Source organism: Lutra lutra, chromosome 18 (assembly GCF_902655055.1).
Source record: "Lutra lutra chromosome 18, mLutLut1.2, whole genome shotgun sequence".
Classification (NCBI taxonomy): domain Eukaryota; kingdom Metazoa; phylum Chordata; class Mammalia; order Carnivora; family Mustelidae; genus Lutra; species Lutra lutra.
Genome location: NC_062295.1, coordinates 2,341,603 through 2,362,178, shown reverse-complemented (window position 1 = coordinate 2,362,178; position 20,576 = coordinate 2,341,603). Strand labels below are relative to the sequence as shown.

General features: G+C 59.9%; 5 protein-coding genes and 1 long non-coding RNA gene across 10 annotated transcripts; 2 read left to right on the top strand and 4 right to left on the bottom strand.

Annotated features, from left to right (window-relative positions):
* Positions 1 to 3: 3 nt before the first annotated feature.
* On the bottom strand, positions 4 to 2,986 carry THOC6 (THO complex subunit 6). Of its 2 annotated transcripts, none has more exons than XM_047713444.1 (13): positions 2,845 to 2,986; positions 1,986 to 2,101; positions 1,815 to 1,879; positions 1,621 to 1,724; positions 1,500 to 1,537; positions 1,368 to 1,416; positions 1,173 to 1,244; positions 978 to 1,080; positions 846 to 895; positions 693 to 755; positions 484 to 594; positions 263 to 397; positions 4 to 166 (listed from the first exon to the last, which is right to left on the bottom strand). In XM_047713444.1, the coding sequence occupies exons 1-13, from the start codon at positions 2,881 to 2,883 to the stop codon at positions 86 to 88; spliced, it is 1,026 nt and encodes a 341-aa protein (XP_047569400.1). In that variant the 5' UTR covers positions 2,884 to 2,986; the 3' UTR covers positions 4 to 85. The 2 variants fall into 2 exon arrangements, with proteins under 2 accessions (XP_047569400.1, XP_047569401.1); XM_047713445.1 differs by lacking the exon at positions 2,845 to 2,986 and adding an exon at positions 2,667 to 2,762.
* A 261-nt stretch (positions 2,987 to 3,247) lies between these two features.
* On the top strand, positions 3,248 to 4,602 carry HCFC1R1 (host cell factor C1 regulator 1). Of its 3 annotated transcripts, XM_047713450.1 has the most exons (4): positions 3,249 to 3,380; positions 3,675 to 3,731; positions 3,845 to 3,973; positions 4,203 to 4,602. In XM_047713450.1, exons 1-4 carry the CDS (start codon positions 3,286 to 3,288, stop codon positions 4,336 to 4,338), a joined length of 417 nt encoding a protein of 138 aa, XP_047569406.1. In that variant the 5' UTR covers positions 3,249 to 3,285; the 3' UTR covers positions 4,339 to 4,602. The 3 variants fall into 3 exon arrangements, with proteins under 3 accessions (XP_047569407.1, XP_047569406.1, XP_047569403.1); XM_047713451.1 differs by lacking the exon at positions 3,675 to 3,731 and having other exon boundaries at positions 3,248 to 3,380; XM_047713447.1 differs by lacking the exon at positions 3,675 to 3,731 and having other exon boundaries at positions 3,251 to 3,380; positions 3,782 to 3,973.
* Positions 4,603 to 4,845: 243 nt separating this feature from the next.
* On the bottom strand, positions 4,846 to 6,953 carry TNFRSF12A (TNF receptor superfamily member 12A). Its single transcript, XM_047713452.1, has 4 exons — positions 6,800 to 6,953; positions 5,947 to 6,051; positions 5,556 to 5,690; positions 4,846 to 5,457 (listed from the first exon to the last, which is right to left on the bottom strand). Exons 1-4 carry the CDS (start codon positions 6,891 to 6,893, stop codon positions 5,402 to 5,404), a joined length of 390 nt encoding a protein of 129 aa, XP_047569408.1. The 5' UTR covers positions 6,894 to 6,953; the 3' UTR covers positions 4,846 to 5,401.
* Positions 6,954 to 7,755: 802 nt separating this feature from the next.
* Positions 7,756 to 10,548, top strand: CLDN6 (claudin 6). 2 transcript variants are annotated; one of them, XM_047714034.1, is made up of 2 exons: positions 7,756 to 7,866; positions 9,310 to 10,548. In XM_047714034.1, exon 2 carries the CDS (start codon positions 9,338 to 9,340, stop codon positions 10,001 to 10,003), a length of 666 nt encoding a protein of 221 aa, XP_047569990.1. In that variant the 5' UTR covers positions 7,756 to 7,866; positions 9,310 to 9,337; the 3' UTR covers positions 10,004 to 10,548. The 2 variants fall into 2 exon arrangements, with proteins under 2 accessions (XP_047569990.1, XP_047569991.1); XM_047714035.1 differs by lacking the exon at positions 7,756 to 7,866 and adding an exon at positions 7,884 to 7,934.
* Positions 10,549 to 10,762: 214 nt separating this feature from the next.
* On the bottom strand, positions 10,763 to 13,372 carry CLDN9 (claudin 9). Its single transcript, XM_047713862.1, has one exon. The coding sequence runs from the start codon at positions 11,887 to 11,889 to the stop codon at positions 11,236 to 11,238; it is 654 nt and encodes a 217-aa protein (XP_047569818.1). The 5' UTR covers positions 11,890 to 13,372; the 3' UTR covers positions 10,763 to 11,235.
* A 3,040-nt stretch (positions 13,373 to 16,412) lies between these two features.
* On the bottom strand, positions 16,413 to 17,603 carry LOC125090685 (uncharacterized). Its single transcript, XR_007124414.1, has 2 exons — positions 16,724 to 17,603; positions 16,413 to 16,545 (listed from the first exon to the last, which is right to left on the bottom strand). It is a non-coding gene; the product is annotated as an uncharacterized LOC125090685 (long non-coding RNA).
* Positions 17,604 to 20,576: the final 2,973 nt, after the last annotated feature.

Sequence of the window (20,576 nt, the reverse complement as noted above, 5' to 3'; positions counted from 1 at the left end):
AAATAGCCTGAAAATTTATTTATTAAAAAAGAAAGAAAAAAAAAAGCACTCCAAATCCCTACTACGGAAGAGGTGTTGACAGAGCTCAGAAGGACAGGGAGAAGGCGCGGTAGCCCAGATTGGTGAAGACATCCACCCGGCAGCTGTTACCCGCGGCTGTCAGGACCTGGAGGCAAGAGGGGGGTGACTGGCCCGGCCATACATGTGTCCCCCCCACCCCTTCCGCGCCCCGAGGACCGCCGCAGCCCCTTGCAGGACCCACCTTGCACTCGGGTGCTGCTGGCTGCTGGTTGAGACTAAGGCTAAGCAGCCCTGGGGAGGAGCCAGGCACCTGGGCCTTCAGCTCCCCACTCAGCTGCCACTGGTTGACACAGCGGCCCTGGCCAGCAGACAGAATCTGTGGAGGGTAGGGAGGGCAGTCAGGGGTCAGAACTGGAGAGGGGAACCAGGAAAAGGTGGCAGAAGCAAGACAGAGGGCCTCACCAGGTCCTGGTAGAAGGTGACATGTTTCTGCGGTGCCCGCATGGGGAAAATGGTGGTGGGTGTGGAGGATCGGAGGTGCCAGAGGGTGAGTGCTGGGCCGCCTCCACAGACCTGGGCAGAAAGGTGGGGGTCCCCAGCCACTTTGAGGTCAGGCTCTCAGCTGGCAGGGCCCGCAGTGGTAACCCCATTCTGCACCTTGCCCTGCTCACCATCCAGTCTGAGTCAGTTGCCAGACATCCGATCCAACGCCCATTGTGGGGTCTCGAGCACTCCTAGGGGAAAGAGGGTAAGAGAAGGAGATGAAGACATGGGTGATGCCCAGGGAGGTGGAAGGGAGGACAGGGCATGGCACGTGCCCTCACCTCATGCTTATATACCTCGATGGTCTGGACTTCCTTGGCTGTGCGGAGGTCTGTGGGGGAAGGACGGTGAGAAGCGTCCTGCTGGCCCCAGTCTTCGCCACCACCTTTCCCTCCAACCAGACACTAACTTACCCCAAAGTCGCACGGCTCCATCCTCACCACCCGACAGCACCTCGGGGCTCCGCTCCCGCAGTGCCAGGCAGTGGATATAGTCTGTGTGGCCCCGGAGAGCCCGCTGCAGGAGGAGGGCCAGTGTCAGGAGGAGACCCTGGAAGGATGCCCCTACTCCCATCCAGCCCTGACCACCCAGCCCCGTGGCCTGCTCACTGTGAAGGCCCCAGTCTCAAGGTCCATCGTATGCAATTGACAGTCTCCCCCCGCCAGGATGAGAGAATTCTCCTACAGAAGAAGGCAGAGTGGAATCGCAAGTCAACGTCGAATCAGGACAGGGAGCGGGGAAAGGCTTTTAAGACTGGACCAAGAACAGGGCAGAGTAGAGCCCCAGTCACAAAGGGCTCAGACCTTGGGGACGAGAAGCAAAGCATTGATCTCAGGCACTTCGAGACTGGTCCTGGGAGAGAGAAAGCAAGGTCAGCTCTGGTGAGGCAGTACCTTTGCCCCCAAGCCCCTTCTGCCCACAGGGCCCTAGCTTACCTGTACGGAGGCTGACGCCGCCAGAGCTCCTTACAGCCCTTCACGGAAGGAAACACTGGATGATGTCAGAGGCTCCCTGGGACCAGGCACCCCAACCGTCCCCCAGCTCCACACTCCTTACCTTCTTGAGGATCTCTGCCCAAAGCCAGGCCTTCACCTCCCCATCCCCAGCACTGAGCAGGTGTCGGTCAGTGGAGACCATGCTGTAGACAGGCCCATCATGGGCTAGACGGAAATGCAGAACCTGAGTGACCCTGTCCTGCTGCCGTCCCCTACCCGGGGGTTCTCTAAGCCAGACTCCATGGCTGTACCCACCTTGGAATGTGACCACGGGCTTCTTACTTTCTTCTTTGGCCTCAGAGCTCAAAGCAGCAGACAAGCTGAAGGGAGAGGGGAGGGCAGCCTGAGAGTCAGAAGCAGGGGGTGCCAATACCAGGGGTTACAAGTGCTAGAGCTACAGGATGGTGGGAGCCGGGATGAGGATACCTGAAGATGGCTATCTGCCCATAATTGTTGCCAGCTGCAAGGAACTTCCCGCAGGGTGAGACACTCTGGGAGAAAATGGTCATGTGGAGCCGCTGCAGGGCCTGAAACACTTCCATCTGTGGGGGGAAGCTGGATGAAGGCGACCTGGGACATCTAGGACCTGCCAGTCACACTCCTTCCTGCATCCCCTGCCGTCTGTCCGGCCTCCCATGGCCCAGATCGCTCAGCCATCCTTTGAGGCGGCCCACCAAGTGGGTGTGTGCCCAGAGTCCCAAGGGTTGTTGAGGTGTGATGTCTACCAGGACCTTCAGCAAGTGCCCAGCCTGGCCTCCTCAAGTGGTAAATGGAGCTCACAGGAGACTTTGTCACAGGTGTCTGAGCTCATGTATCTAGAGCTTCGCACACAACTGTCTCGTAAAAAGCGCTTAAAAAGTGGCTCCAGGGGTGCCTGGGTGGCTCAGTGGGTTGAGCCTTTGCCTTCCGCTCGGGTCATGATCTCAGGGCCCCGGGGATCCTGGTCCTGGGATCTCAGCGGGGAGCCTGCTTCCCTCTCTCTCTGCCTGCCTCTCTGCCTACTTGTGATCTCTCTTTGCCAAATAAATCTTTTTTAAAAATTTTATAAAAAAAAAAAAGTGGCTCCATTAACCCGATACATAAAATATACTGACTTCTAATCCCTACCCTCCGACTTTCACGTTAGGCCCCTAAGGTCTTGCTGGGTCAGAGGCCGCTCCTGGGTCAGAGTCCGAGTCCCAAACAAAACAGGGCAGTCGTGCTCAGGAATGACTCCTTGCCGCCTCTTCCTAGCCGGGCATGGACTACAAACCCCAGAAGGCACCGCGCACCACGCCCGCCTCACCTGACCCAGAGGTATAGCGTGTGGCACAGCTCGCTCCATGTGGAGAACTACAAATCCCAAGGCGCTCAGCGCGACGCAGTTTCACAAGTCTGAACGTGCCCGCGAGCGGTTCCCTTCGGGGCGCCGGACAGCCCCAACACCGCCGGCCGGACCGGTGCGAAGGCGGCCGCCGAGTATTACCCAGAGCTTCAGGATCCCAGGTGACCGCCGCGAAGGTCGCCAACACGAAGTAGCGCCCAGCGCGGTCCCTCTACGACAGATCCCTCCCCCACCTCGCCGAGTTCACCCGCTTTCTAGCCGCGCGACGCTCGTCTTCCGCGCCTGCGCAGAACCTCGCCACTGCGCGCGCCTAGTGCCACGCCCCTCACGCTGGACCACGCCCTCTGAGGCTCCGCCCCGTCGCCTGGATCCCACCCTCTGCCTGTGGGACCCCGAACCCAAATGATCCTGCAGCAGCCCCTGGAACGAGGCCCCCCAGGTCGGGCCCAGCGCGACCCACGGGCCGCGTCGGGGACGCCCCGAGCCCAGGACGTGAGGTGTGTGTGAGGGAACTGGGTGGGCCTGCCCCCAGGCCCAGGAGCTTGGGCTGGGGGCTCATGGCTGGTCTGCAAGATGACACGCGGTGGGGCGAGTCAGCAAGGCTTGGGCATAAGCTAAGACTGGGCTGAGTTCTGAGGCAGGCTGCTGGTTGACCTGGGAGATGGGGTGACTTAGGTGTCAGCTGTGACGGGTGGTCTGGGGGCTTCCTGGCTACACTGCAGGCACTGGAGAGCAGATCCTGGGGATGGGGCCAAGAGGGTAGGGTGCACCTGGCTTTTTTTTCTTCCCAGCTCCCCTCCCCGAGGAGCTGTGCCCATGAGCACCAAGCGGCGCCTGGAGGAGGAGCAGTGAGTTTGGGGGCAGGGAGGGACTCCCAACAAGATCTCTGTCACCTTAGGTCCCCAGCAGACTGCCACGGATGTGAATATCCCAGCCTGCCTGTCTTCCTGTCTCTCCCCAGGGAGCCCTTGCGAAAACAGTTCCTTTCTGAAGAGAACATGGCCACTCACTTCTCTCGACTCAGCCTGCACAATGACCACCCTTACTGCAGCCTCCCCATGGCGTTCCCCCCGTCTCTGCCCCCACTCAGGTAGGCACCACCGCTGTCTTGGCCTTCTGGAGGATCACACCCGATCTTTGAAGCCACTTTCTAGGCCCTGCCTCATCCTGCTATTTTTAGCTTCTACCCAACCTCTGTTGTTTCCCATCTTGGCTCCTTGGAAGGCGCTGGCAGCCCAAGAGCTCTTGGGGACCTGGACCTGGAGGGAGGTGGCTCTTCCAGGCCAGCCTCAGCCCCATGCTGTTATTTCCTTTTCCAGGAGCCCCTGCTCTGAGCTGCTTCTGTGGCGCTACCCTGGGAACCTGATCCCTGAGGCCCTCCGGCTGCTGAGGCTAGGGGACACCCCCACCCCCCACTACTCTGCAACCCAAGCTGGGGAGATAATGGAGCTCTGAGTGCTGGTGGGCAGTATTTCTGCCCATGGGCAGTATTTCTGCCCACTTTCCTTCTTCCCCACAACAGAGAAGACCAGCATCCCCACTGAGGGACCAGCTGTCCTGAATATTCTCCAGACCAGGCCCCTGGGCCCCAGGATGGACCCTCAACAGAGTAGGACACTGAATCCCACAGAGTCCTGGAATGGGAGGGGCCGGAGGGACAGGAGCATGGGAAGGGAGGCATTACCCCTAGAATTGAATAAAGATTGCTGAGCAAATGAAGGCTTCCGTCTGGAACCCTGGGACCTTTTGGGAAGGAAGGTGGGAAGGCTGGGACACTGGATGCTTGGGGTTTCTCAAAATCTTCCCTGGAAAAAATGGTCAGGGCCTGACCAGGTCCTGGCAGGCTGGGCTCAGGCATTGAGAATGTGTGAGTCAGAGCCTCACCCCCCGCCCCCGCGGCTGACTCACTCCTCCCTCCAGCTCTGGGAAGTTGGGCTGGGGATCATGCCACTCTCCAAACCATTTAAAGTTAAAGATTCTTTTATTAATAAATTTTCCCTCCCTTCCAAACTCTCTCCCCAAAATAAATATTTCCCCCCCTTTGGGGGTAGGGGGGACAGTGTCTTAGGGCCAGCCCCCCTAGAGGGCCAGCCCCCTAGTGTTAGCAACAGGTCCCTAACCCCCCAGACAGAGACCCCATGGTGGAATTTCAGAACGTCCGAGTGGGTGGGGCCTGATGATGTCTGGCCCTCAGGCCCTTGGGCCATGGGGGCGGAGGGAGGGACCCTTTGTGCAAATGCTGCGGTTCCTTAGTGTCAGCTGTCTGGTGTGAGCCAGCGTGGGTCTCCTTTCCCATTCTGGAGCCAGAGACAGGGCAGTCAGACACCTTGGAAGTCTCCTCTGAAGCCTGGGCCCAGGCCTCGGAGAGCTGATTCACCAGTCCCCCATCCCTCCACACCCCTGTTGTTGGAAGAGTGGCTCTGGCTGTATCTGGAGTGAGGGGGCTGGCTCCAAAATGAATGAATGAATGAATGAATGATGAGTGGGTGGGGCCTCCTGCTGGCAAGGGCTCTCACTATCACTGGATCAGTGCCACACCAGGACAGCCCTCCCCGCCGGTCTCCTCAATGGGGGCTGCAAGATAAGAAGAGGGGTGGTCAGGAGCAGGGAGATGGTGAGGAATAACGGGGCGTGGGGGAGGGGGACGGGATGGGAGGGGCTGGCTCACTTACTAGTAAACTTCTCTCTCCTGCGGCACCGTCTCCAGACCAAGAAGCCAGAAAGCAGTCCCAGCACGAGGGCTAGGCTCAGAGCACCCCCCAAGATGGGCCACAGCAGTGGGAAGGAGGCTGGAGGGGCTGCAGCGCCTGGGGGCGGGATTCCAAGTTAGGCCTCGCCCCTCTCGGTACTAGCCCCGCCCCCTATATCCCCCTAGATCCCACCTGAGAGAAAGCCCCACGCCTTTTCTCCACCTTGGCCCCTGTCCTAATCCTATCCCTTCCCACCCCACCTCCAACCCCCACTCCTGATTAATTCCCCAGATCTGAAGCCCACTGCGCCCCTCTCCACCCCCGCAACTCTTCTACTCTGGTCCATTCGTCCCTGGTCCCTCCCCCCACTCACAGCCCAGGCAGAAGTCGCTGTGTGGTCGCGCCGGGCAAGACGCGCAGTCCATGCACTTGTCGAGGTCCGCGCTCCAGGAGCTGCCGCGAGAGCAGGGGGTGGTGCCTGGGGAGGGGGCCGCCGGTCAGAGGCTGGGGCGGGGCACGGCTATTCTGGGGGCTGAGGTCAGGGTCGGCCGGCTCGAATAACGTGAGTCACCGGCGCCCTCCCCCCGCATTCCTCACAGGTGACCGCACGGCCCGGCCGGGGCTCAGCAGCGTGAGGGAAAGGGGGGCCTAGCGCGGGACGCTGCGGGGGGGGGTATCAGGTCCCCACCGCCCCCCCCCCGCAGCCGGCTGGTGACTCACTCCTGGGCACCGGGCCCGACCCCAGTCCCTCCCCCCGCATAGCTGGGCACTGAAGTCACCGGATGGAAGGGGGCACCCCACATGGTATAGGGGGGACCGACCCCCGTGTTCTCGATACCACCTCCCCGAGACTCTTCGGTCAATGGGGCCAGACAGACCAGGTACTTAACAGGATAAGGGCGTGCCTTCTCACCGAATGAGACATCCCGCCTCAAACTTTCTTTTTCCTCCACTTCCGAGTCTGGACTTATTAGGACAGAAGCCGTCCCCCCATTTGAAATGGGGGAAACTGAGGCCGAGACTGCGGATGAAGTTCGGAGCTGGATGAACCTCTCCCGGGCAGGGAGTGCGGTGTCCGGAGACCACCTAACCCCGAATCCCCGTGTCCGCCTACTTCCCCCCCAGCTGGGCCCCGTTCTTTGGGTCCCCAATGCCGGCTCTCCGATCCCCGGCGAGAGGCTCCCAGGGCCCCCAGCGACCTCCCGCCCAGCCCGAGCCCGGCGTACCTGGCACTCGATCCCCGCCCGCCGCGCCCAGCAGCGCCAGCCCGAGCCCCAGCACGAGGAGCCGCGGCAGCGGACGCAGCTGACCGGGAACCATGGTGCGCGTCCGGCGGCCGCGGCCGTCTGAGCCCGCCGCGCGCGGGCCGGGGCGGACAGCAGCGGCCCCGCCTCCGCCCCCGCCTTCCGGGGCGGTCCCCTCGGCTCGGCCCGCCCGGCGACCGGCTCCTGGACGCCCCGCCCTGCCTGGCCCGCTCAATTCAGTCATTAGCTCAAAAAGCACCAACTCGGTGCGCCTGCGGCGGGGACCCCGCAGGGACGCAGACCTGGCCCTGTGCTGTGGATGCCGAAGTCCAGGAAGTTGGGGGTGACAATCAGATAACTGCAGCTTTCTTAAGGACCCCGGAGTATAATGATAACGACATAACAAATAATAATAATAATAATGTCTTTAGGGGCACCTGGGTGGCTCAGTGGGTTAAGCCGCTGCCTTCGGCTCAGGTCATGATCTCAGGGTCCTGGGATCGAGTCCCGCATCGGGCTCTCTGCTCAGCAGGGAGCCTGCTTCCCTCTCTCTCTCTCTCTGCCTGCCTCTCCGTCTGCTTGTGATCTCTCTCTGTCAAATAAATAAAATAAAATCTTTAAAAAAAATAATGTCTTTAATTTCTACCTTGGAGCATAGCTACACAGTTAAATGTGCGCTTGTTGTCTCCAATTTTTCCGAGTGTGAAACTGAACCTTGGGAAGGTTGGGTGAGTTCCCAGGGCCCCAGGACTAGTAAGTCGCGGAGTCAAGAGCCAAGCTGGGGCTTCATGCCCTATGCCCTGACCCACTGGGGGCCGGCGTTAGCCAGCTGAGGTCCCACCACCCCGAGCCACACGCCGGAGCAGCGGCCCCAGGCTCGAGCGACCCCAGCTGACGAGGTTGGGATTCGCGTGCCACAGTCTGGAATGGGGTCTCTGCCCCTCCCCGGGGCGGTGGTCCAGTGACGTCACTGCCTCTTTAAGACCCCCACCTCCGCCCCCGTGCGCACACTCTGCGGCTCCTACGAATCCTTGTGGGCTTCTCCGCAGGTGAGCCTGGGGGAAGTGCCAGCGTTGGAGGGGAAAAGGCGGACTGCTCAAGGAGTGGGGTGCAGGGGGTATGTAGGTGTAGGTAGGGGTGCGTGTAGAGAACCTGGACTTATCTGGGGGGACACCGCCCCTGGGCCGGGGTCTGCGCCGAAGCCGCGGAGCTGGTCAGGTTCTTCTGCAGCCACCGAAGGGTTAAACGCCCCTCCCCCTCCCCCGGGACAAAGGCACAGAAACCCGGGCGCCCCTCCCCCACCTGCGCTGCTCTCTGGGGCGGGACCCCCCCCCTCCCCCTCACCTACTGGAGCCGACCCTGCTGATACCGACGCCATTAAGCCCTTCCCGCAGCACCGCTCCCAAGTTGCCGTCCCTTCTTCGGGCCGGACTCAGATCGAAAGCAGGAGGGGGCGCCCTTGCACAAAGCCGACCACGTAGTGTGCGGAAAGAGAAGGGGTCGAGGACAGGGGTAGGGTCTTGGAAGGGGATAGGTGCTGGGTGCCTGGACGGGCGCTAAGCGGGCCAGAGGCATGGAGGGCCAACGCTGGGGTTGGGATGAACACGGCATGGGCCGCCCCGTCCGATCTCCGAGGTCATTAGCTCCGTCAGGTATGGGCGGGATGCAAATGAGTGCACAGTCTGTCCTCTGGCCACTCGGCTGGGGCCGGTGATAACTTAAGGTCCAAATCCTGTGTGGAAACTTTGGGCAACGGAGAACCGCAACAGGACCTCGAGCAGAACTGACCCCTGAAGCCAACCACAACAGAGTGGGGTGCGTGGGGAGACAAGTGAGGGGGGCAGTTCGCTGGACACACTCCAAGAGTTTAGGTCCTTTTAGAGGAATTGAATCCTGAGAGGATGGCATTTGGGGCAGGAAGGCACAAGAAAATGTCCCCAGCCTTGGAAGTATCCTCAGTGTGACCCTAAGGGAGGGCAGATGAGCAGGACCCAGGGGGGCAGAGGGGAGCCGTTGGGAAGAGCTTTTGGGCAAGAGGGTGGAATTTTCTTTCTTCTTCACTTCTCCAGCCCCCTCTGGAGTTTGACTGAGGCTGGGCCAGGACAAGTAGGGCCTGGCTAGGCCAGGGATGACAGATCACCTGAGAAACAAAGGTCACCACCCGCCTGGGGGTATGGAATTAGGTTGGGGTGAGGGGTTTGGACACTGCTATTGGGTGGTGGGAGGAAGCTTGGATCTCCGATCTTGATGTTGAAACTGACAGGTTTTGAGCCTGAAACTCCTGGCTAGAGCCAACCCACCATCTGTGTGCCCCAAGGAGGGCACCTGGAAACTGCCCTCTTTGGGCGGATTCCTGCCCTTTTGGCTACTTTGCTGTCTGATAACACTGCCCTGTGTGGGATGCCACAGCCTGTGGCGTGAGAGTTGGCCCTCATCAGTAACAGAGGATCTGGACCAGCCTGTCTTCATATCAGTATGCTTCTGTCCCCCAGGGCGGCTCCTCTCAGCCTCAACTTGGCCATGGCTTCCGCTGGTCTGCAAATCCTGGGGATTGTCCTGACACTGCTTGGCTGGGTAAATGCTCTGGTGTCGTGTGCCCTGCCGCTGTGGAAGGTGACCGCCTTCATCGGCAACAGCATCGTGGTGGCCCAGGTGGTGTGGGAGGGGCTGTGGATGTCCTGCGTGGTGCAGAGCACCGGCCAGATGCAGTGCAAGGTCTACGACTCCCTGCTGGCGCTGCCCCAGGACCTGCAGGCCGCCCGCGCCCTCTGCGTCGTCGCCCTCCTTGTGGCTCTGCTCGGGCTGCTGGTCTACCTCGCGGGAGCCAAGTGTACCACCTGCGTGGAGGACAAGGACTCCAAGGCCCGTCTGGTGCTAGTCTCTGGGATCATCTTTGTCATCTCAGGGGTCCTGATCCTGATCCCCGTATGCTGGACGGCTCACGCCATCATCCGGGACTTCTACAACCCCCTGGTGTCAGATGCCCAAAAGCGGGAGCTAGGGGCCTCTCTCTACTTGGGCTGGGCAGCCTCTGGCCTTTTGTTGCTGGGCGGGGGGCTGCTGTGCTGCACCTGTCCCTCTGGGGGGTCCCGGGGCCCAAACCATTATATGGCCCGCTACTCAGCATCAGCTGCACACGCCACCTCTCAGGGTGCCCCTGAGTACCCCACTAAGAATTACGTCTAATTCTGGTAGGGGAGTGGAGGCTCCCTCAGCAACCTGCTGGGCTGGAGACACTGAGACGGTGCTGCAGACAGCTTGGGGATTGTTTTGATCTTTTTCACTTTTGTGGGGAGGGGTATTTTTAAAATTCACTTGATAACCTAACCAAGGAACCCAGGTCTCTCCTGGGCTCTGCTGTTGGTATTTCTTGCCTTTGGATGATGGCGCCAAGGAGGAGATGCTTTGGTTTCTGGATCTTTCTCCACTCTGGGCATCCCCTTCTTGGAGGCCAGCTGGAGCTGTGGGCCAGCATAGCCGTCCGGGGGCTCTCAGCCTGTCCTGGAGTCCGTCCTCACTGGTCCAGCCTCTGGAACCCCTGGGGGCTCTCAAGCCTCACGGATACCAAAGAACTGCCCGCCTCCCAGGTCTCAGTCCCGTCCCAGCTGTGCTCCAGATGCCCCACCCCCCGCCACCCCGATCCTCTCACCTTCAGCCCTGCACACTTCTGCCATGCCGCCCCGCCAACACACTCACCAGTTTTTGCTAAATAAAGCGTGTCTTATTTTGTTCTTTGCTTTGGGTGCTGCTGGGGGACTGCTGGGTGCCAACCCAGCAGGGGAGGAGGAGAACACAAGGGGCTCATCTTAACCTTGTGCCTCTTGTGCCTCACAGGGGAAGGGAGGGTCTCCACTGCGCAAGCCGTAGGCTGACAGCCCCCTGGAAGGCCACCTGGTCTTCCCCACCCAACCACAGACTAGAAGAGCCAAGGTACAAATTCTCTTGGTTTATTCCCCCACTGGCAGGTGGGCATAGCGGGTGGGGTGATTGGCTGGGGCTCCTGGCCTGGACCTCTGGATTCAGGTGGTGGCCAGGCTGGGGAGGACCCACCCCAGGCAGGGATCCCCTCCTTATTTTGGAGCCAAGGACCTTCTGCCCTTTGGGTGAAGCCCAAATTCCTAGGCCAGGGGTAGCCTCAGAGGAAGAGGATGGCCAGCCTAATCTGTGGACCAAAGAAGTGAGCAGTTCGTCCGGGGGTGGGGGGGGAAGCGAAGCGGGGGGGTTGGGGGAACAGGAGGGCACACCCCATCAGCTCTGGCTTTGCCTGGAGGGCGAGGTAGGAGAAGGACCTGTAGGGACCCCACTCCATAGCCAGCCCTGATTGGAGCTTCTGGGAAAGGGGTTTTGCTTCGGGTGGTGTTGGCAGTGGGGGCAAGGTCAAGGTTCTGAGCTGCGGGTTTCCAGGGACACTTTCCACGTCATACATAGTCCCTCTTGTCCAGTCCAGATGCCCCTGAGCGGGAGGGGATGGAGTAACCCAGCCTTGGTCCTCTTGGCCGCTCGATCTGGGGTGGAGGGCACGTGCAGCAGAGGAGGCCCCCCCCAAGCATGAGCAGGGCAGCAGCGGCCCAGCCCAGGTAGAGGGAGGCCCCCAGCTCCCGCTTGAGGGCCTCGGCCACCAGGGGGTTGTAGAAGTCCTGGATGATGGCGTGAGCCGTCCAGCAGACAGGGATGAGCACCAGGATGCCTGAGAGGAAGAGGAGGACCCCTGCGGTGAGCACGATGCGGGCCTTGGCGCCTTCGTCCTCCACGCACGTGGTGCATTGGGCCCCTGTGATGGCCACCAGCAGCCCAAGCAGGGCCAGCAGGAGGGCAACGATGCAGAGGGCGCGGGCGGCCTGCAGGTCCTGGGGTAGCGCCAGCAGGGAGTCGTAGACCTTGCACTGCATCTGGCCGGTGCTCTGCACCACGCAGGACATCCACAGCCCCTCCCACACCACCTGGGCCACCACGATGCTGTTGCCGATGAAGGCGGTCACCTTCCACAGGGGCAAGGCACACGACACCAGGGTGCCCAGCCAGCCCAGCACGGCCAGGGTCATACCCAGGAGTTCAAGGCCAGTTGAAGCCATCTTGTCCGCTCAGGTCTTCTTAACCCTAGACGGTCTGGTTGACTCCCAGGGGTGGGTCCGTTGCCACTGGGTGGGGGTCTCAGTGCCCAGGACGTGGGGAAGTCAGTGGCCTTGGCCAGGACCGTCCCTCACATCCGTGGGCCTCTTGCAAAGCACCTCTCTCTGACCCGGACACGCACAGATCAGTCTCACAGCCCTCAGCTGAGTAGCGGCGTTCTCTCGAGGGTCCTATTGGCCGCTGCCCCTGTGACCCAGCTTGCAAAGACCCTCCGGACCCACCTGCAGGCTGAGCAGAGCCTTGTCCCGCCGGCGCAGCAGCGCACCGTCTGTGGGTGTCACCTGGGGACTCAGCCGGCTCCCAGGTGCAGGCGGGGTTTTGAGGTGGAGGCAGGCGAGGGGCAGCGGAGCCGAGACTGGGGAAAGACTGGGGAAAGCGGGAGCTACAGGCAGCGGGCAGAGCAAGGGGTGGGTTGGGGAGCCTGGGAGGGGGTACTGTGACCGGAATGGGGAAGGAAGAACCTCCGTGCCTGTGAGAATGCAGGGACAAGGGAAAGGACAGACAGGCCAGCTGGGGAGCAAGGAGTAGGACGGGGAATGGAGCTCCAGCAGGCTGAGCAAAGAGAAGTAGAGGTTCACGCCACCGCCCCTTCCCCCAGCAACTCCTCCCTGTAGGCGTTTCATTCCGCGTTGCCAACACACCCGGATCCCCCAGTATCGCACACCCCCAACCCCGCTCTCGTCCCCCTGCCCGCCCCAGGAACCCGATCTGTCTTCAGTCTCAGCCCGGTGGCCCCGGCGGCTCTCAAGGGAGGGGCCCCGCCCGCACTGTTCCCTGGGCGACAGGTGCCTGGAGGCCAGCTCAGGTAGCATCACCCTGGCAACGGCCTAGAAACACCCCCCCCCAGCTCAGGTGTGCCGTCTCCACCCCCACACTGAAACTGAGGGCCCAGCTGAGCTGCCACAGGTCTCTAGGGGCCAAGGGATAAAGAATTTCTTGTGAAAGCAGGGGAGGTGCACACATGGGTCTGTGGGTGAAGGGGAAAGAGTAGCAGAGACAGAAGCCCCAGCTGGGGGTGAGGCCCCAGGACCCAAGGCTTTGCCATGAGGGGTAAATGATCACTCTGGAGGAGCCCAAGAAGGTGACCCCAGGTGAACCCTGCCTCACTGTCCCCAGGAAAGACCCTCCCACTCCTGAGACCCCGTCGGAGCCTGTGACTCCTCTTGTGGGGGGGCAACCTGGGACTCACAGACTATAATTCAAATCCTGCCACCAACCAGGGACCGATCATGGAAGGTCAAGGTCCTTACACTTCTTAGGTCAAATACCCCTGTGAGAAACCTTACATGACCCACAAACATGGGCCCCTCGTATGGGAGGTCATGAACTCCCTCAAGCCCCTCCCTGGGTGCTAGGAACTGAGGGAAAAAGAACGGGGGTGGGAGACGCTGATGAAAATTCCTTCCTTTCATACACTTTCCTGGGTGGCAGGCGGACCCTTTAAGGCAGAGCTGGGGCCCCATTTGGAAGAGCCTCTCACTTCCATACCTCATCCTGAGAAGGTAGGAGTCTGCTACCTTCTGCTCTATGAGGGGGCACCCCTTGTCGGCCTGGGAAGTAACAGGGCCACTGGGGCCCCCAACATGGGCTCCGTGACTGGGCCTGCAGGCCGTGGTGATCCTGGGGAATCTCGGAGCTGTTTGCCCAGCTCATCCATCGCCTGGGGCCCTGGATTTCATGCTGGGGAGGGGCGGCTGAGGAGAAGGGCAAACAGAGGCAAGCCTGGGGGCCTGGAGGAATCCGGACACACAGGTTGAAGCAGTTGTTGAGGCGAACCTGAAGCCCAGGTCTGCGAGGGCCCCAGCAACCCTCCCTCGGGGCCTCCCATCCTGGGCAGCCCAGCCCCGGGTCTCTGCTCTCTAGGCTCAGAGAAAGCCTTGGGTTTCATGAGATCAACTCACCCTGACAAGCCCAGGTCGCCCATGAGCCTGCAGTCAGGCCTGGCGCCAAGGACCCTCCGTTCCACCGGCAGCTCTAAACCCCCAGCATTGTGCCCGGCCCCGTGCGTGCTGCACACACACATCCTGGCTAAGCGTCCTGCTCCCGGGGACAGCACCCAGGACCCTCAGTGTTCTAGATCCAAATTCCTCTGGGCTCAACAGGTCAACAGTCCAACAGAGAAGACGTGCACACTACCAGGGGTGGGCCGGCCACATGGGAGGGGGTGCTCAGAGGCTGAAGACACAGACCCCCCAGCCAAGGCTTTCGGGGAGGGTGAACGTGGGATAGGCTGTGGGAGAACAAAGAGAGGTCAGCAGGGCTGGTCAGAGGAACCTCGAGCAGGAGGGCTAAGTGGCCGAGGGTGGATTCCCAGGGCGCCCAGGCGGGACAGGCTTCCCACCCTCAGCCCTCCTTAGGCCGTCTCTTGGGTCCCAGGGCCACCTGGACTGCGTGGGATCCAGGAACCAAAGGGTTAAAGTTGGGGCCCAGCAGGGACTGTCAGTGGGGCTGGAATGCCATTGATATGGAGGTGAGGACTCCCTCTGCGCGGTTACCACCTCCTGTCTGCTGGACTCCCCACCCCCACAGTCTCCGCTTCCGCCCAGAAAGAGATGGGGGAGGGAAACCTGCCCCAACACAGGACTGTGGAGGGAAACTGAGGCACAGGGGAAGGGAGGGCGGCCTCACTCCACTCACTGCTTCGGGGAGTAGCACAACTGGACCAGACCTTTGTTCTGTGGGAGGACAGTGGGGTTGGGCCACTCAGGTGGGCGGAAGCAGCCGCGCTGGGCTTAGGCAGGGGAAGGGCGGAAGCGGGTTAACTCCAATCCCAACAGCTAGCACCCTTTTAGAGAAAAGTGTGGCCCAAAGACAAAGGAGGGGAACTGAAGGTCCGAGAGCCCCCATGGTGCCAAGAAGAGTATGGAGTGGGCTGGGGGACTGCACAACCCCAAGGGAACACCAGCCTCCGCTTCAGGGAGGTGCCCAAAGCCCCAGACTTTATGGGTAGAAAAGCCAGATTCCTGGGGCCCCTGAATCAAAAGGTGCAGATGAAACCCTGGAGTCCCAGGACAGCTCTCTACCCCCATTTTCCAGACAATGAAACAAGCTCAGAGCGCAATGGGAACTTGCCCACAGGTCCTTTGAGAAACAGGACAAGCCTGAAGCAGCCCCAGACCATGACCTCAAGGCCCTGAGCCCAGTGCTGGAGGGTAACCTGGGGGTCCCAGTGCCTCTTTGCCCACAACGCCCCCCTGCCCCCCCACATCCTGCCCCATTCCTCCCCAGCCAGTGTTCGCTCCTTCCCCCTCGCTCCTCCAGGCACCCGGCAGTGCTCCAGAGGCAGACTGCCTCTGGATCTGATCACACCGGGAGGACCCCCTCCCAGACCCCCCACGCCAACCCCGCCGCCCTTTCACTGGCTCTGCGTCCACCTGCTGTGGGCAGCCTCAGGGAGGATGGGTCAGACCTTGCTGGGTAAGTCACCAGTGCAGTAACCTCAGCTGCTTCCCTGCTGCAAAATGAGGGAAGGGAGAAGTTGGCCTTACCTACCCCCAGGATCGCTACAAGAATCTGCCCGGGCAGGGAGCACCCCACGCACCTTGGGGGGATCACTGTAGGGCCTGACTTGTCACGAGAGTCTTTTGATAACAGCATCAGGGCCTTTTCACTCCGGCCAGACTCCATAGATCTGGCAACAGTTAACTTTATTATCTGCGGTAACTGAGGCTCTAACCGAGCATGGGCTTCCCCTCACTGAGGTTTCTCTGTGGCAGCAGTTACCCATCTGGGGTTCTGAGTGGGGGTCACCCTTCACCCCAAGGCTGTGAACTTTCAGAGCATGCCTTCAGTCTTGTCCTTCCTGCAGAGTGTGATTCTTAGCGGAGAAAGGAGAGCTGCGGGATGTCCATGGAGGAAGCAAGCCAGCAGGAATGGGAACTCAGCCATAATTCAAGAAAGGGGAAAGGGAGTCATTAAGGTACTTAGTGGCTTGTGCTCCTGCTGAAGAACTGCAAGGGCACCCAGGGCTCCAGGTCAGCAAGAGACAAGGTGTCAAACACAGGGTTCGGGGAAGCTGGGAAGACAGCTCTGGAGGTGGGCCAGCCCCCCCTCCCCGGGGGGAGAACACTGCCCGTATGGATTGCATGGCAGCCCTCACCACAGGCCAGGCCTTAAGCCCTGATACCTGTGAGCATGGCCTTATTTGAAAACAGTCTTTGCAGCTGTAATTAAGATAAATTTAAAACCTCAAGATGAGATCATTCTGGATTCAGGGTGGGCCCTACACCCAAAGACGGGTGTCAAAAGAAAAAAACAGGAAGATTTGAGACACAGACACAGGGTAAGGCGGGGTGAAGCTGGAGCCCAAGGCTGGAGGGACAAGGCTGCAAGCCAAGGAATGCCAGGGTCACCAAGAGCTCCGAGAGGCAAGAGAGGATCCTCCCCAAGAGCCTTGGGAGGAGGACAGCCCTAAATGCCTTGATTTTGGACTTCTGGTTTCCAGAACCTTGAAAGAACAGATTCTTTTTAAGTGGCCCAGTTTGTGGTAATTTGCTCCAGCAGTCCCAGGAAATTCATATACTGCCTTTCTTGCTGGTGGATCCCCGGCTCTCAGAGGTCGCCCAAGGTCAGGTTGGCTTCCCGATACCACTCCGGACCTGTAGAAGACCCATTGAAATAGGACATCTGCCTGGTTACCTGAGACCAAGCCACCTGAGTAACAAAGGGAACTTTTATTCGGGGTTGTGCGCTGCTGGGGAGAACCTGGCAGGGTAGGGATGAAGGAGAGGGCAAGCAAAGGTGGGGGGAGAATAGTAGCTTCCTTTCATGACTCACCTTGGGAGCGTTCCTGTCCCTGGTGGGGACGACCTGGTCCTTGCATGTGATGCCGCTGCTCCTGGGCCCAGTATCGGTTAGCCATCAGCACCGGATGGTGCTGCTTTTCCGGGGCACCCAGGAAGAACCTTTGGATCTATTTCAGTTCACAGCCTGACTCCCGAATTGTTTCCAGAAGTCATACACGCAGAGTAGGGCAGGGCCTTGTGATGGGACCCAAACCCTTCGTTTTAGAGGGGAAAATGAGATATTTTGCGGACCCGGTCAGGGCATTTCAAACTCTTGTTTTCATTTCCTCAAGCCAAGTGCGGTGGGCGCCCCCGCCCCCACAACCCCCGTCCCTGTCCAGAAGGCTCTGATAAGCCGCGCACTTATCAGCACACGGGATGAGTTACGGTCTCAAATAACCAGGCGGGAGGCTTGCTGTAGGGCGGGCGGGGAAAATGGAATAAAGACCCTATTCTTTAAAACGAATGTATTTTTAGACTTGGTGCTTCCACCCCAAAGCTGGGCGGCTCCCCGGACACTCCCCCCCTCTTGCGCAGTCCAGGCTCTGACCCAGGCTTTCCGAAGCCGTCGGTGTGGGGAAGGCGGTCGGGGGCGCCCGGCCCGGCAGTCCCAGGCGGGGCTGGTTACTAACCCGCCCGCAGCCCCTCGGGGTCCACGGTCTCGGGAGGGTCGCGCCGTCAGCAGGGAGGCGACAGGAAGAGGTGCGGCGGCGGGGGCGGCGGCAGCGGCGCGGGGAAGGCGGGCAGCAACCAGGGGGCGGGGGGCGCGGGCGGCGCCAGCAGGCTGGAGGGCGCGGGCAGCGGCGGCAGCGGCTGGGGGGGCGGCTCGGCGACGAGCGGGGGGCGGCCGCGCGCGCCCACCGGCCCGGGCGTGGCGGCGATGGCGGCCTCGGGCAGCGGCGGCAGCGGCAGGTGCGCGGGCGGCGGCGCGGGCGCGGGCAGGCGCGGCAGGTCCTGCAGCGCGAGCGCGGCGGCAGGCGGCGCGGGCACGCAGGCCTCGGGCGGCAGCTCCGGCAGCGCCAGGTGGGCGCCGGGGCCCCAGGGCGCGAGGGGCTCGGGCCGCAGCGGAAGCGCGGGCAGAGGCGGCAGCTCCGCCAGGGCGAGCGCCAAGGGCGGCGGCGGCGGCGTAGGGCTCAGGCCGGGCGGCAGGTCGGGCAGCGGCGGGTGCGGCAGGGACGGCGCGAGCGGCGGGGTCAGCGACAACGACGCGCGGGCCCGGCCCAGCCGCGAGTGGGCGCGGCCGCGGACGAGCCGCGGGTTCGAGCGGGAGCGGGGGAGCCGCGCCGCCAGCTTGGCCGCCGCTGCCTGCGCCAGGGCCCCGCGCCCGCCTCCGGCCTCGACGGTCCTTCCCACGGACCGCCGCGCGCGCGCAGGGACCGACCCGGCCAATCACCGGCCGGCGCGCGGGCCGCCTCGCGTGGGTCCCGCCGGCGGGCACGAGCTACTCCGGGCGGCCAATCAGAGGCGGCAGCGCTCTCTGTGAGAGTCCCAACCAATCACGGAGCCCCGCAGTCCCACAGGCCACACCTCCCACCAGCCCGGCGACAGGGCGCTGCACGTGTGCATTTGGCGCCCCCACCTGGCCTTAGGGTGCAGCTGCAGAAGCCGCGCGCCGACAAAGGAGGTTTGCCCTTGGGGGACTCTAGAATGAGACGCCTGGGAGTGGGTCAAGACCTATGCAGAGAGGGACGCCTGGGTGGATCAGTTGGTTAAGCGGCTGCCTTCGGCTCAGGTCATGATCTCAGCGTCCTGGGATCGAGTCCCACATCGGGCTCCTTGCTCAGCAGGGAGCCTGCTTCTCCCTCTGCCTCTGCCTGCCACTCTGCCTGTGCTCACTCTCTCTGACAAATAAAATCTTAAAAAAAAAAAAAAAAAGACCTATGCAGAGGGGTGCCAGGGTGGCTCAGTCGTTAAGTGCCTGCGTTCAGCTTGGGTCACGATCCCAGAGTCCTGGGATCCATCCCGCATCGGGCTCCCTAATCAGCTGGAAGCCTGCTTCTCCCTCTTCCACTCCCCCTACCTGTGATCCCTCTCTCCCTGTGTCTTTCTCTGTCAAATAAATAAACAAAATCTTTAAAAAAAAAATAATAATAATAAAAAGACCTATGCAGATTCCCATTCAATTATCTTTAAGAAAAGATTATTCAAAACCAGAATTTGATGACATGGAGCATTTACCTTATCCTTAACAAAGGGTATAAATGACAGATGGGTGACAATCGGGAAAAAGGAGAGAATGATCACTCTCTTTAAAATCAGAACATAGGGGCGCCTGGGCGGCTCAGTGCGTTAAGCCTCTGCTTTCAGCTTGGGTCATGCTCAGCAGGGAGCCTGCTTCCCCCTCTCTCTGCCTACTGCTCTGCCTGCTTGTGATTTCTCTATCAAATAAATAAATAAAATCTTAAAAAAAAATAAAATCAGAATATAGAAACTTTTATTAAAATAACAGAACATTTCTAGGTGGGTTAGGAAGCCTATCACCCATTGCCCTCACTGAGACAGTCTGCTGGATGGCCCCATGCCCAGAGATTGGAGAACAATCCTGTTCTCCAGTGTTAACAAAGATTCAATAGAGTAAATTTGCAGATTTAATCGACTTTCAGTGATTCAAGAATCGGACAGCATCTGATCCACCAAACAGAAGGAGGAGTTGTGTAGCATGGAAGGTTTTTACAGGAAGGAAGGAGAGGGGGCAAGGAAGTTAGAGCAAAAAAGATTGTTCCAGGCAAAGTCACCTTCTCTTGCTGGGGGGGGCCTGTCTTGGGTGGATTACCTCATCTTCCTTTGGGTGGGGGTGGATAGTGAGGGCCCATGGGACATTAACTCATTGGTGCTGACCAGAAAATCACTGACTGACAGGTTGACACTTTCCGGGGGAGGTAGGAACCGCAATTAAGTTAGGTGTCAAGCCTCCCATGGAGGGACTTGGCCTAAGTTGCTCCATTTTTGTCTTCTGGTTTTCTTTCTAAGACCAGTAAAAAGATGTGATTTATTCTACCACCTTGGGGCAGAAGAAGATGAGACTATGTGGATATATTTTTTAGAGATTTTATTTATCCGAGGGAGAGAGAGCTCGTATGCATCGTTGGAGAGAGAGGAGCAAGGAGAGAGAAGCAGACTCCTGGCTAAGCAGGAACTGGGTCCCAGGACCTTTAGATCATGACGTGAGTCAAAGGCAGAGGCTTAACCAAGTTCTGTGAAAAAGGCAGAGTCCACCGGGCGCCTGGGTGGCTCAGTCGGTTGAGTGGCTGAGTGGGACTGGCCTGTCTCTGAGGAAAAGTTCAGAGTGGTAGGTCAATCGCCAATTGTACAACTTCCGTTCTGGACCCAGGTAAAAAGAGTCCTTTGCTTCTGCATTTCTGGGCAAGCAAATTTGTAATCAGAGGATAAGAAAAAGCAGCAATCCATTAGCACTAATATGGATACTGGATTAGTAACTGGCTTTTCAAGACGTTTGAAAGCGTTCAGTAATCTGAGATATTAAAGTTCTGATTTATTCATTTCCAAGAGCCCCTTAAGTGCTTAGGAAGAAGTTACTGGTGGGATTTGCAGATCAAGGAGATTCTGCGTGTAATTGAAGTGTCTAAGGGAATTGAGCTAGTCAGGTTTGTAAGGCACGCTAAATATTCAGGGAGGAGTCAGATCCATCAAACTCATAATTTTTTTTTAAGATTTTATTTATTTGACAGACAGAAGTCATAAGTAGGCAGAGAGGCAGGCAGAGAGAAAGGAAGCAGGCTCCCTGCTGAGCAGGCTCCATCCCAGGACCCAGGGATCATGACCTGAGCTGAAGGCAGAGGTTTTAACCAACTGAGCCACCCAGGTGCCCCTCAAACCCATAATCT

Bases quoted from the DNA above. Each gene is read 5' to 3' on its own strand.
- THOC6 (XM_047713444.1), bottom strand. From the start codon at position 2,883: ATGGAGCGAGCTGTGCCACACGCTATACCTCTGGGTCAG. The intron at 2,102-2,844 runs GTGAGGCGGGCG...TTCCCCCCACAG, and splicing joins ACGCTATACCTCTGGGTCAG to ATGGAAGTGTTTCAGGCCCT. The intron at 756-845 runs GTGAGGGCACGT...TCTTTCCCCTAG, and splicing joins TCGAGGTATATAAGCATGAG to GAGTGCTCGAGACCCCACAA.
- TNFRSF12A (XM_047713452.1), bottom strand. From the start codon at position 6,893: ATGGTTCCCGGTCAGCTGCGTCCGCTGCCGCGGCTCCTCGTGCTGGGG. The intron at 6,052-6,799 runs GTACGCCGGGCT...CCCCCTCCCCAG, and splicing joins GGGCGGGGATCGAGTGCCAG to GCACCACCCCCTGCTCTCGC. The intron at 5,458-5,555 runs GTAAGTGAGCCA...CTTATCTTGCAG, and splicing joins CAGGAGAGAGAAGTTTACTA to CCCCCATTGAGGAGACCGGC.
- CLDN9 (XM_047713862.1), bottom strand. From the start codon at position 11,889: ATGGCTTCAACTGGCCTTGAACTCCTGGGTATGACCCTGGCCGTGCTG.
- HCFC1R1 (XM_047713447.1), top strand. From the start codon at position 3,286: ATGATCCTGCAGCAGCCCCTGGAACGAGGCCCCCCAGGTCGGGCCCAG. The intron at 3,381-3,781 runs GTGTGTGTGAGG...CTGTCACCTTAG, and splicing joins CCCCGAGCCCAGGACGTGAG to GTCCCCAGCAGACTGCCACG. The intron at 3,974-4,202 runs GTAGGCACCACC...TTCCTTTTCCAG, and splicing joins CCGTCTCTGCCCCCACTCAG to GAGCCCCTGCTCTGAGCTGC.
- CLDN6 (XM_047714034.1), top strand. From the start codon at position 9,338: ATGGCTTCCGCTGGTCTGCAAATCCTGGGGATTGTCCTGACACTGCTT.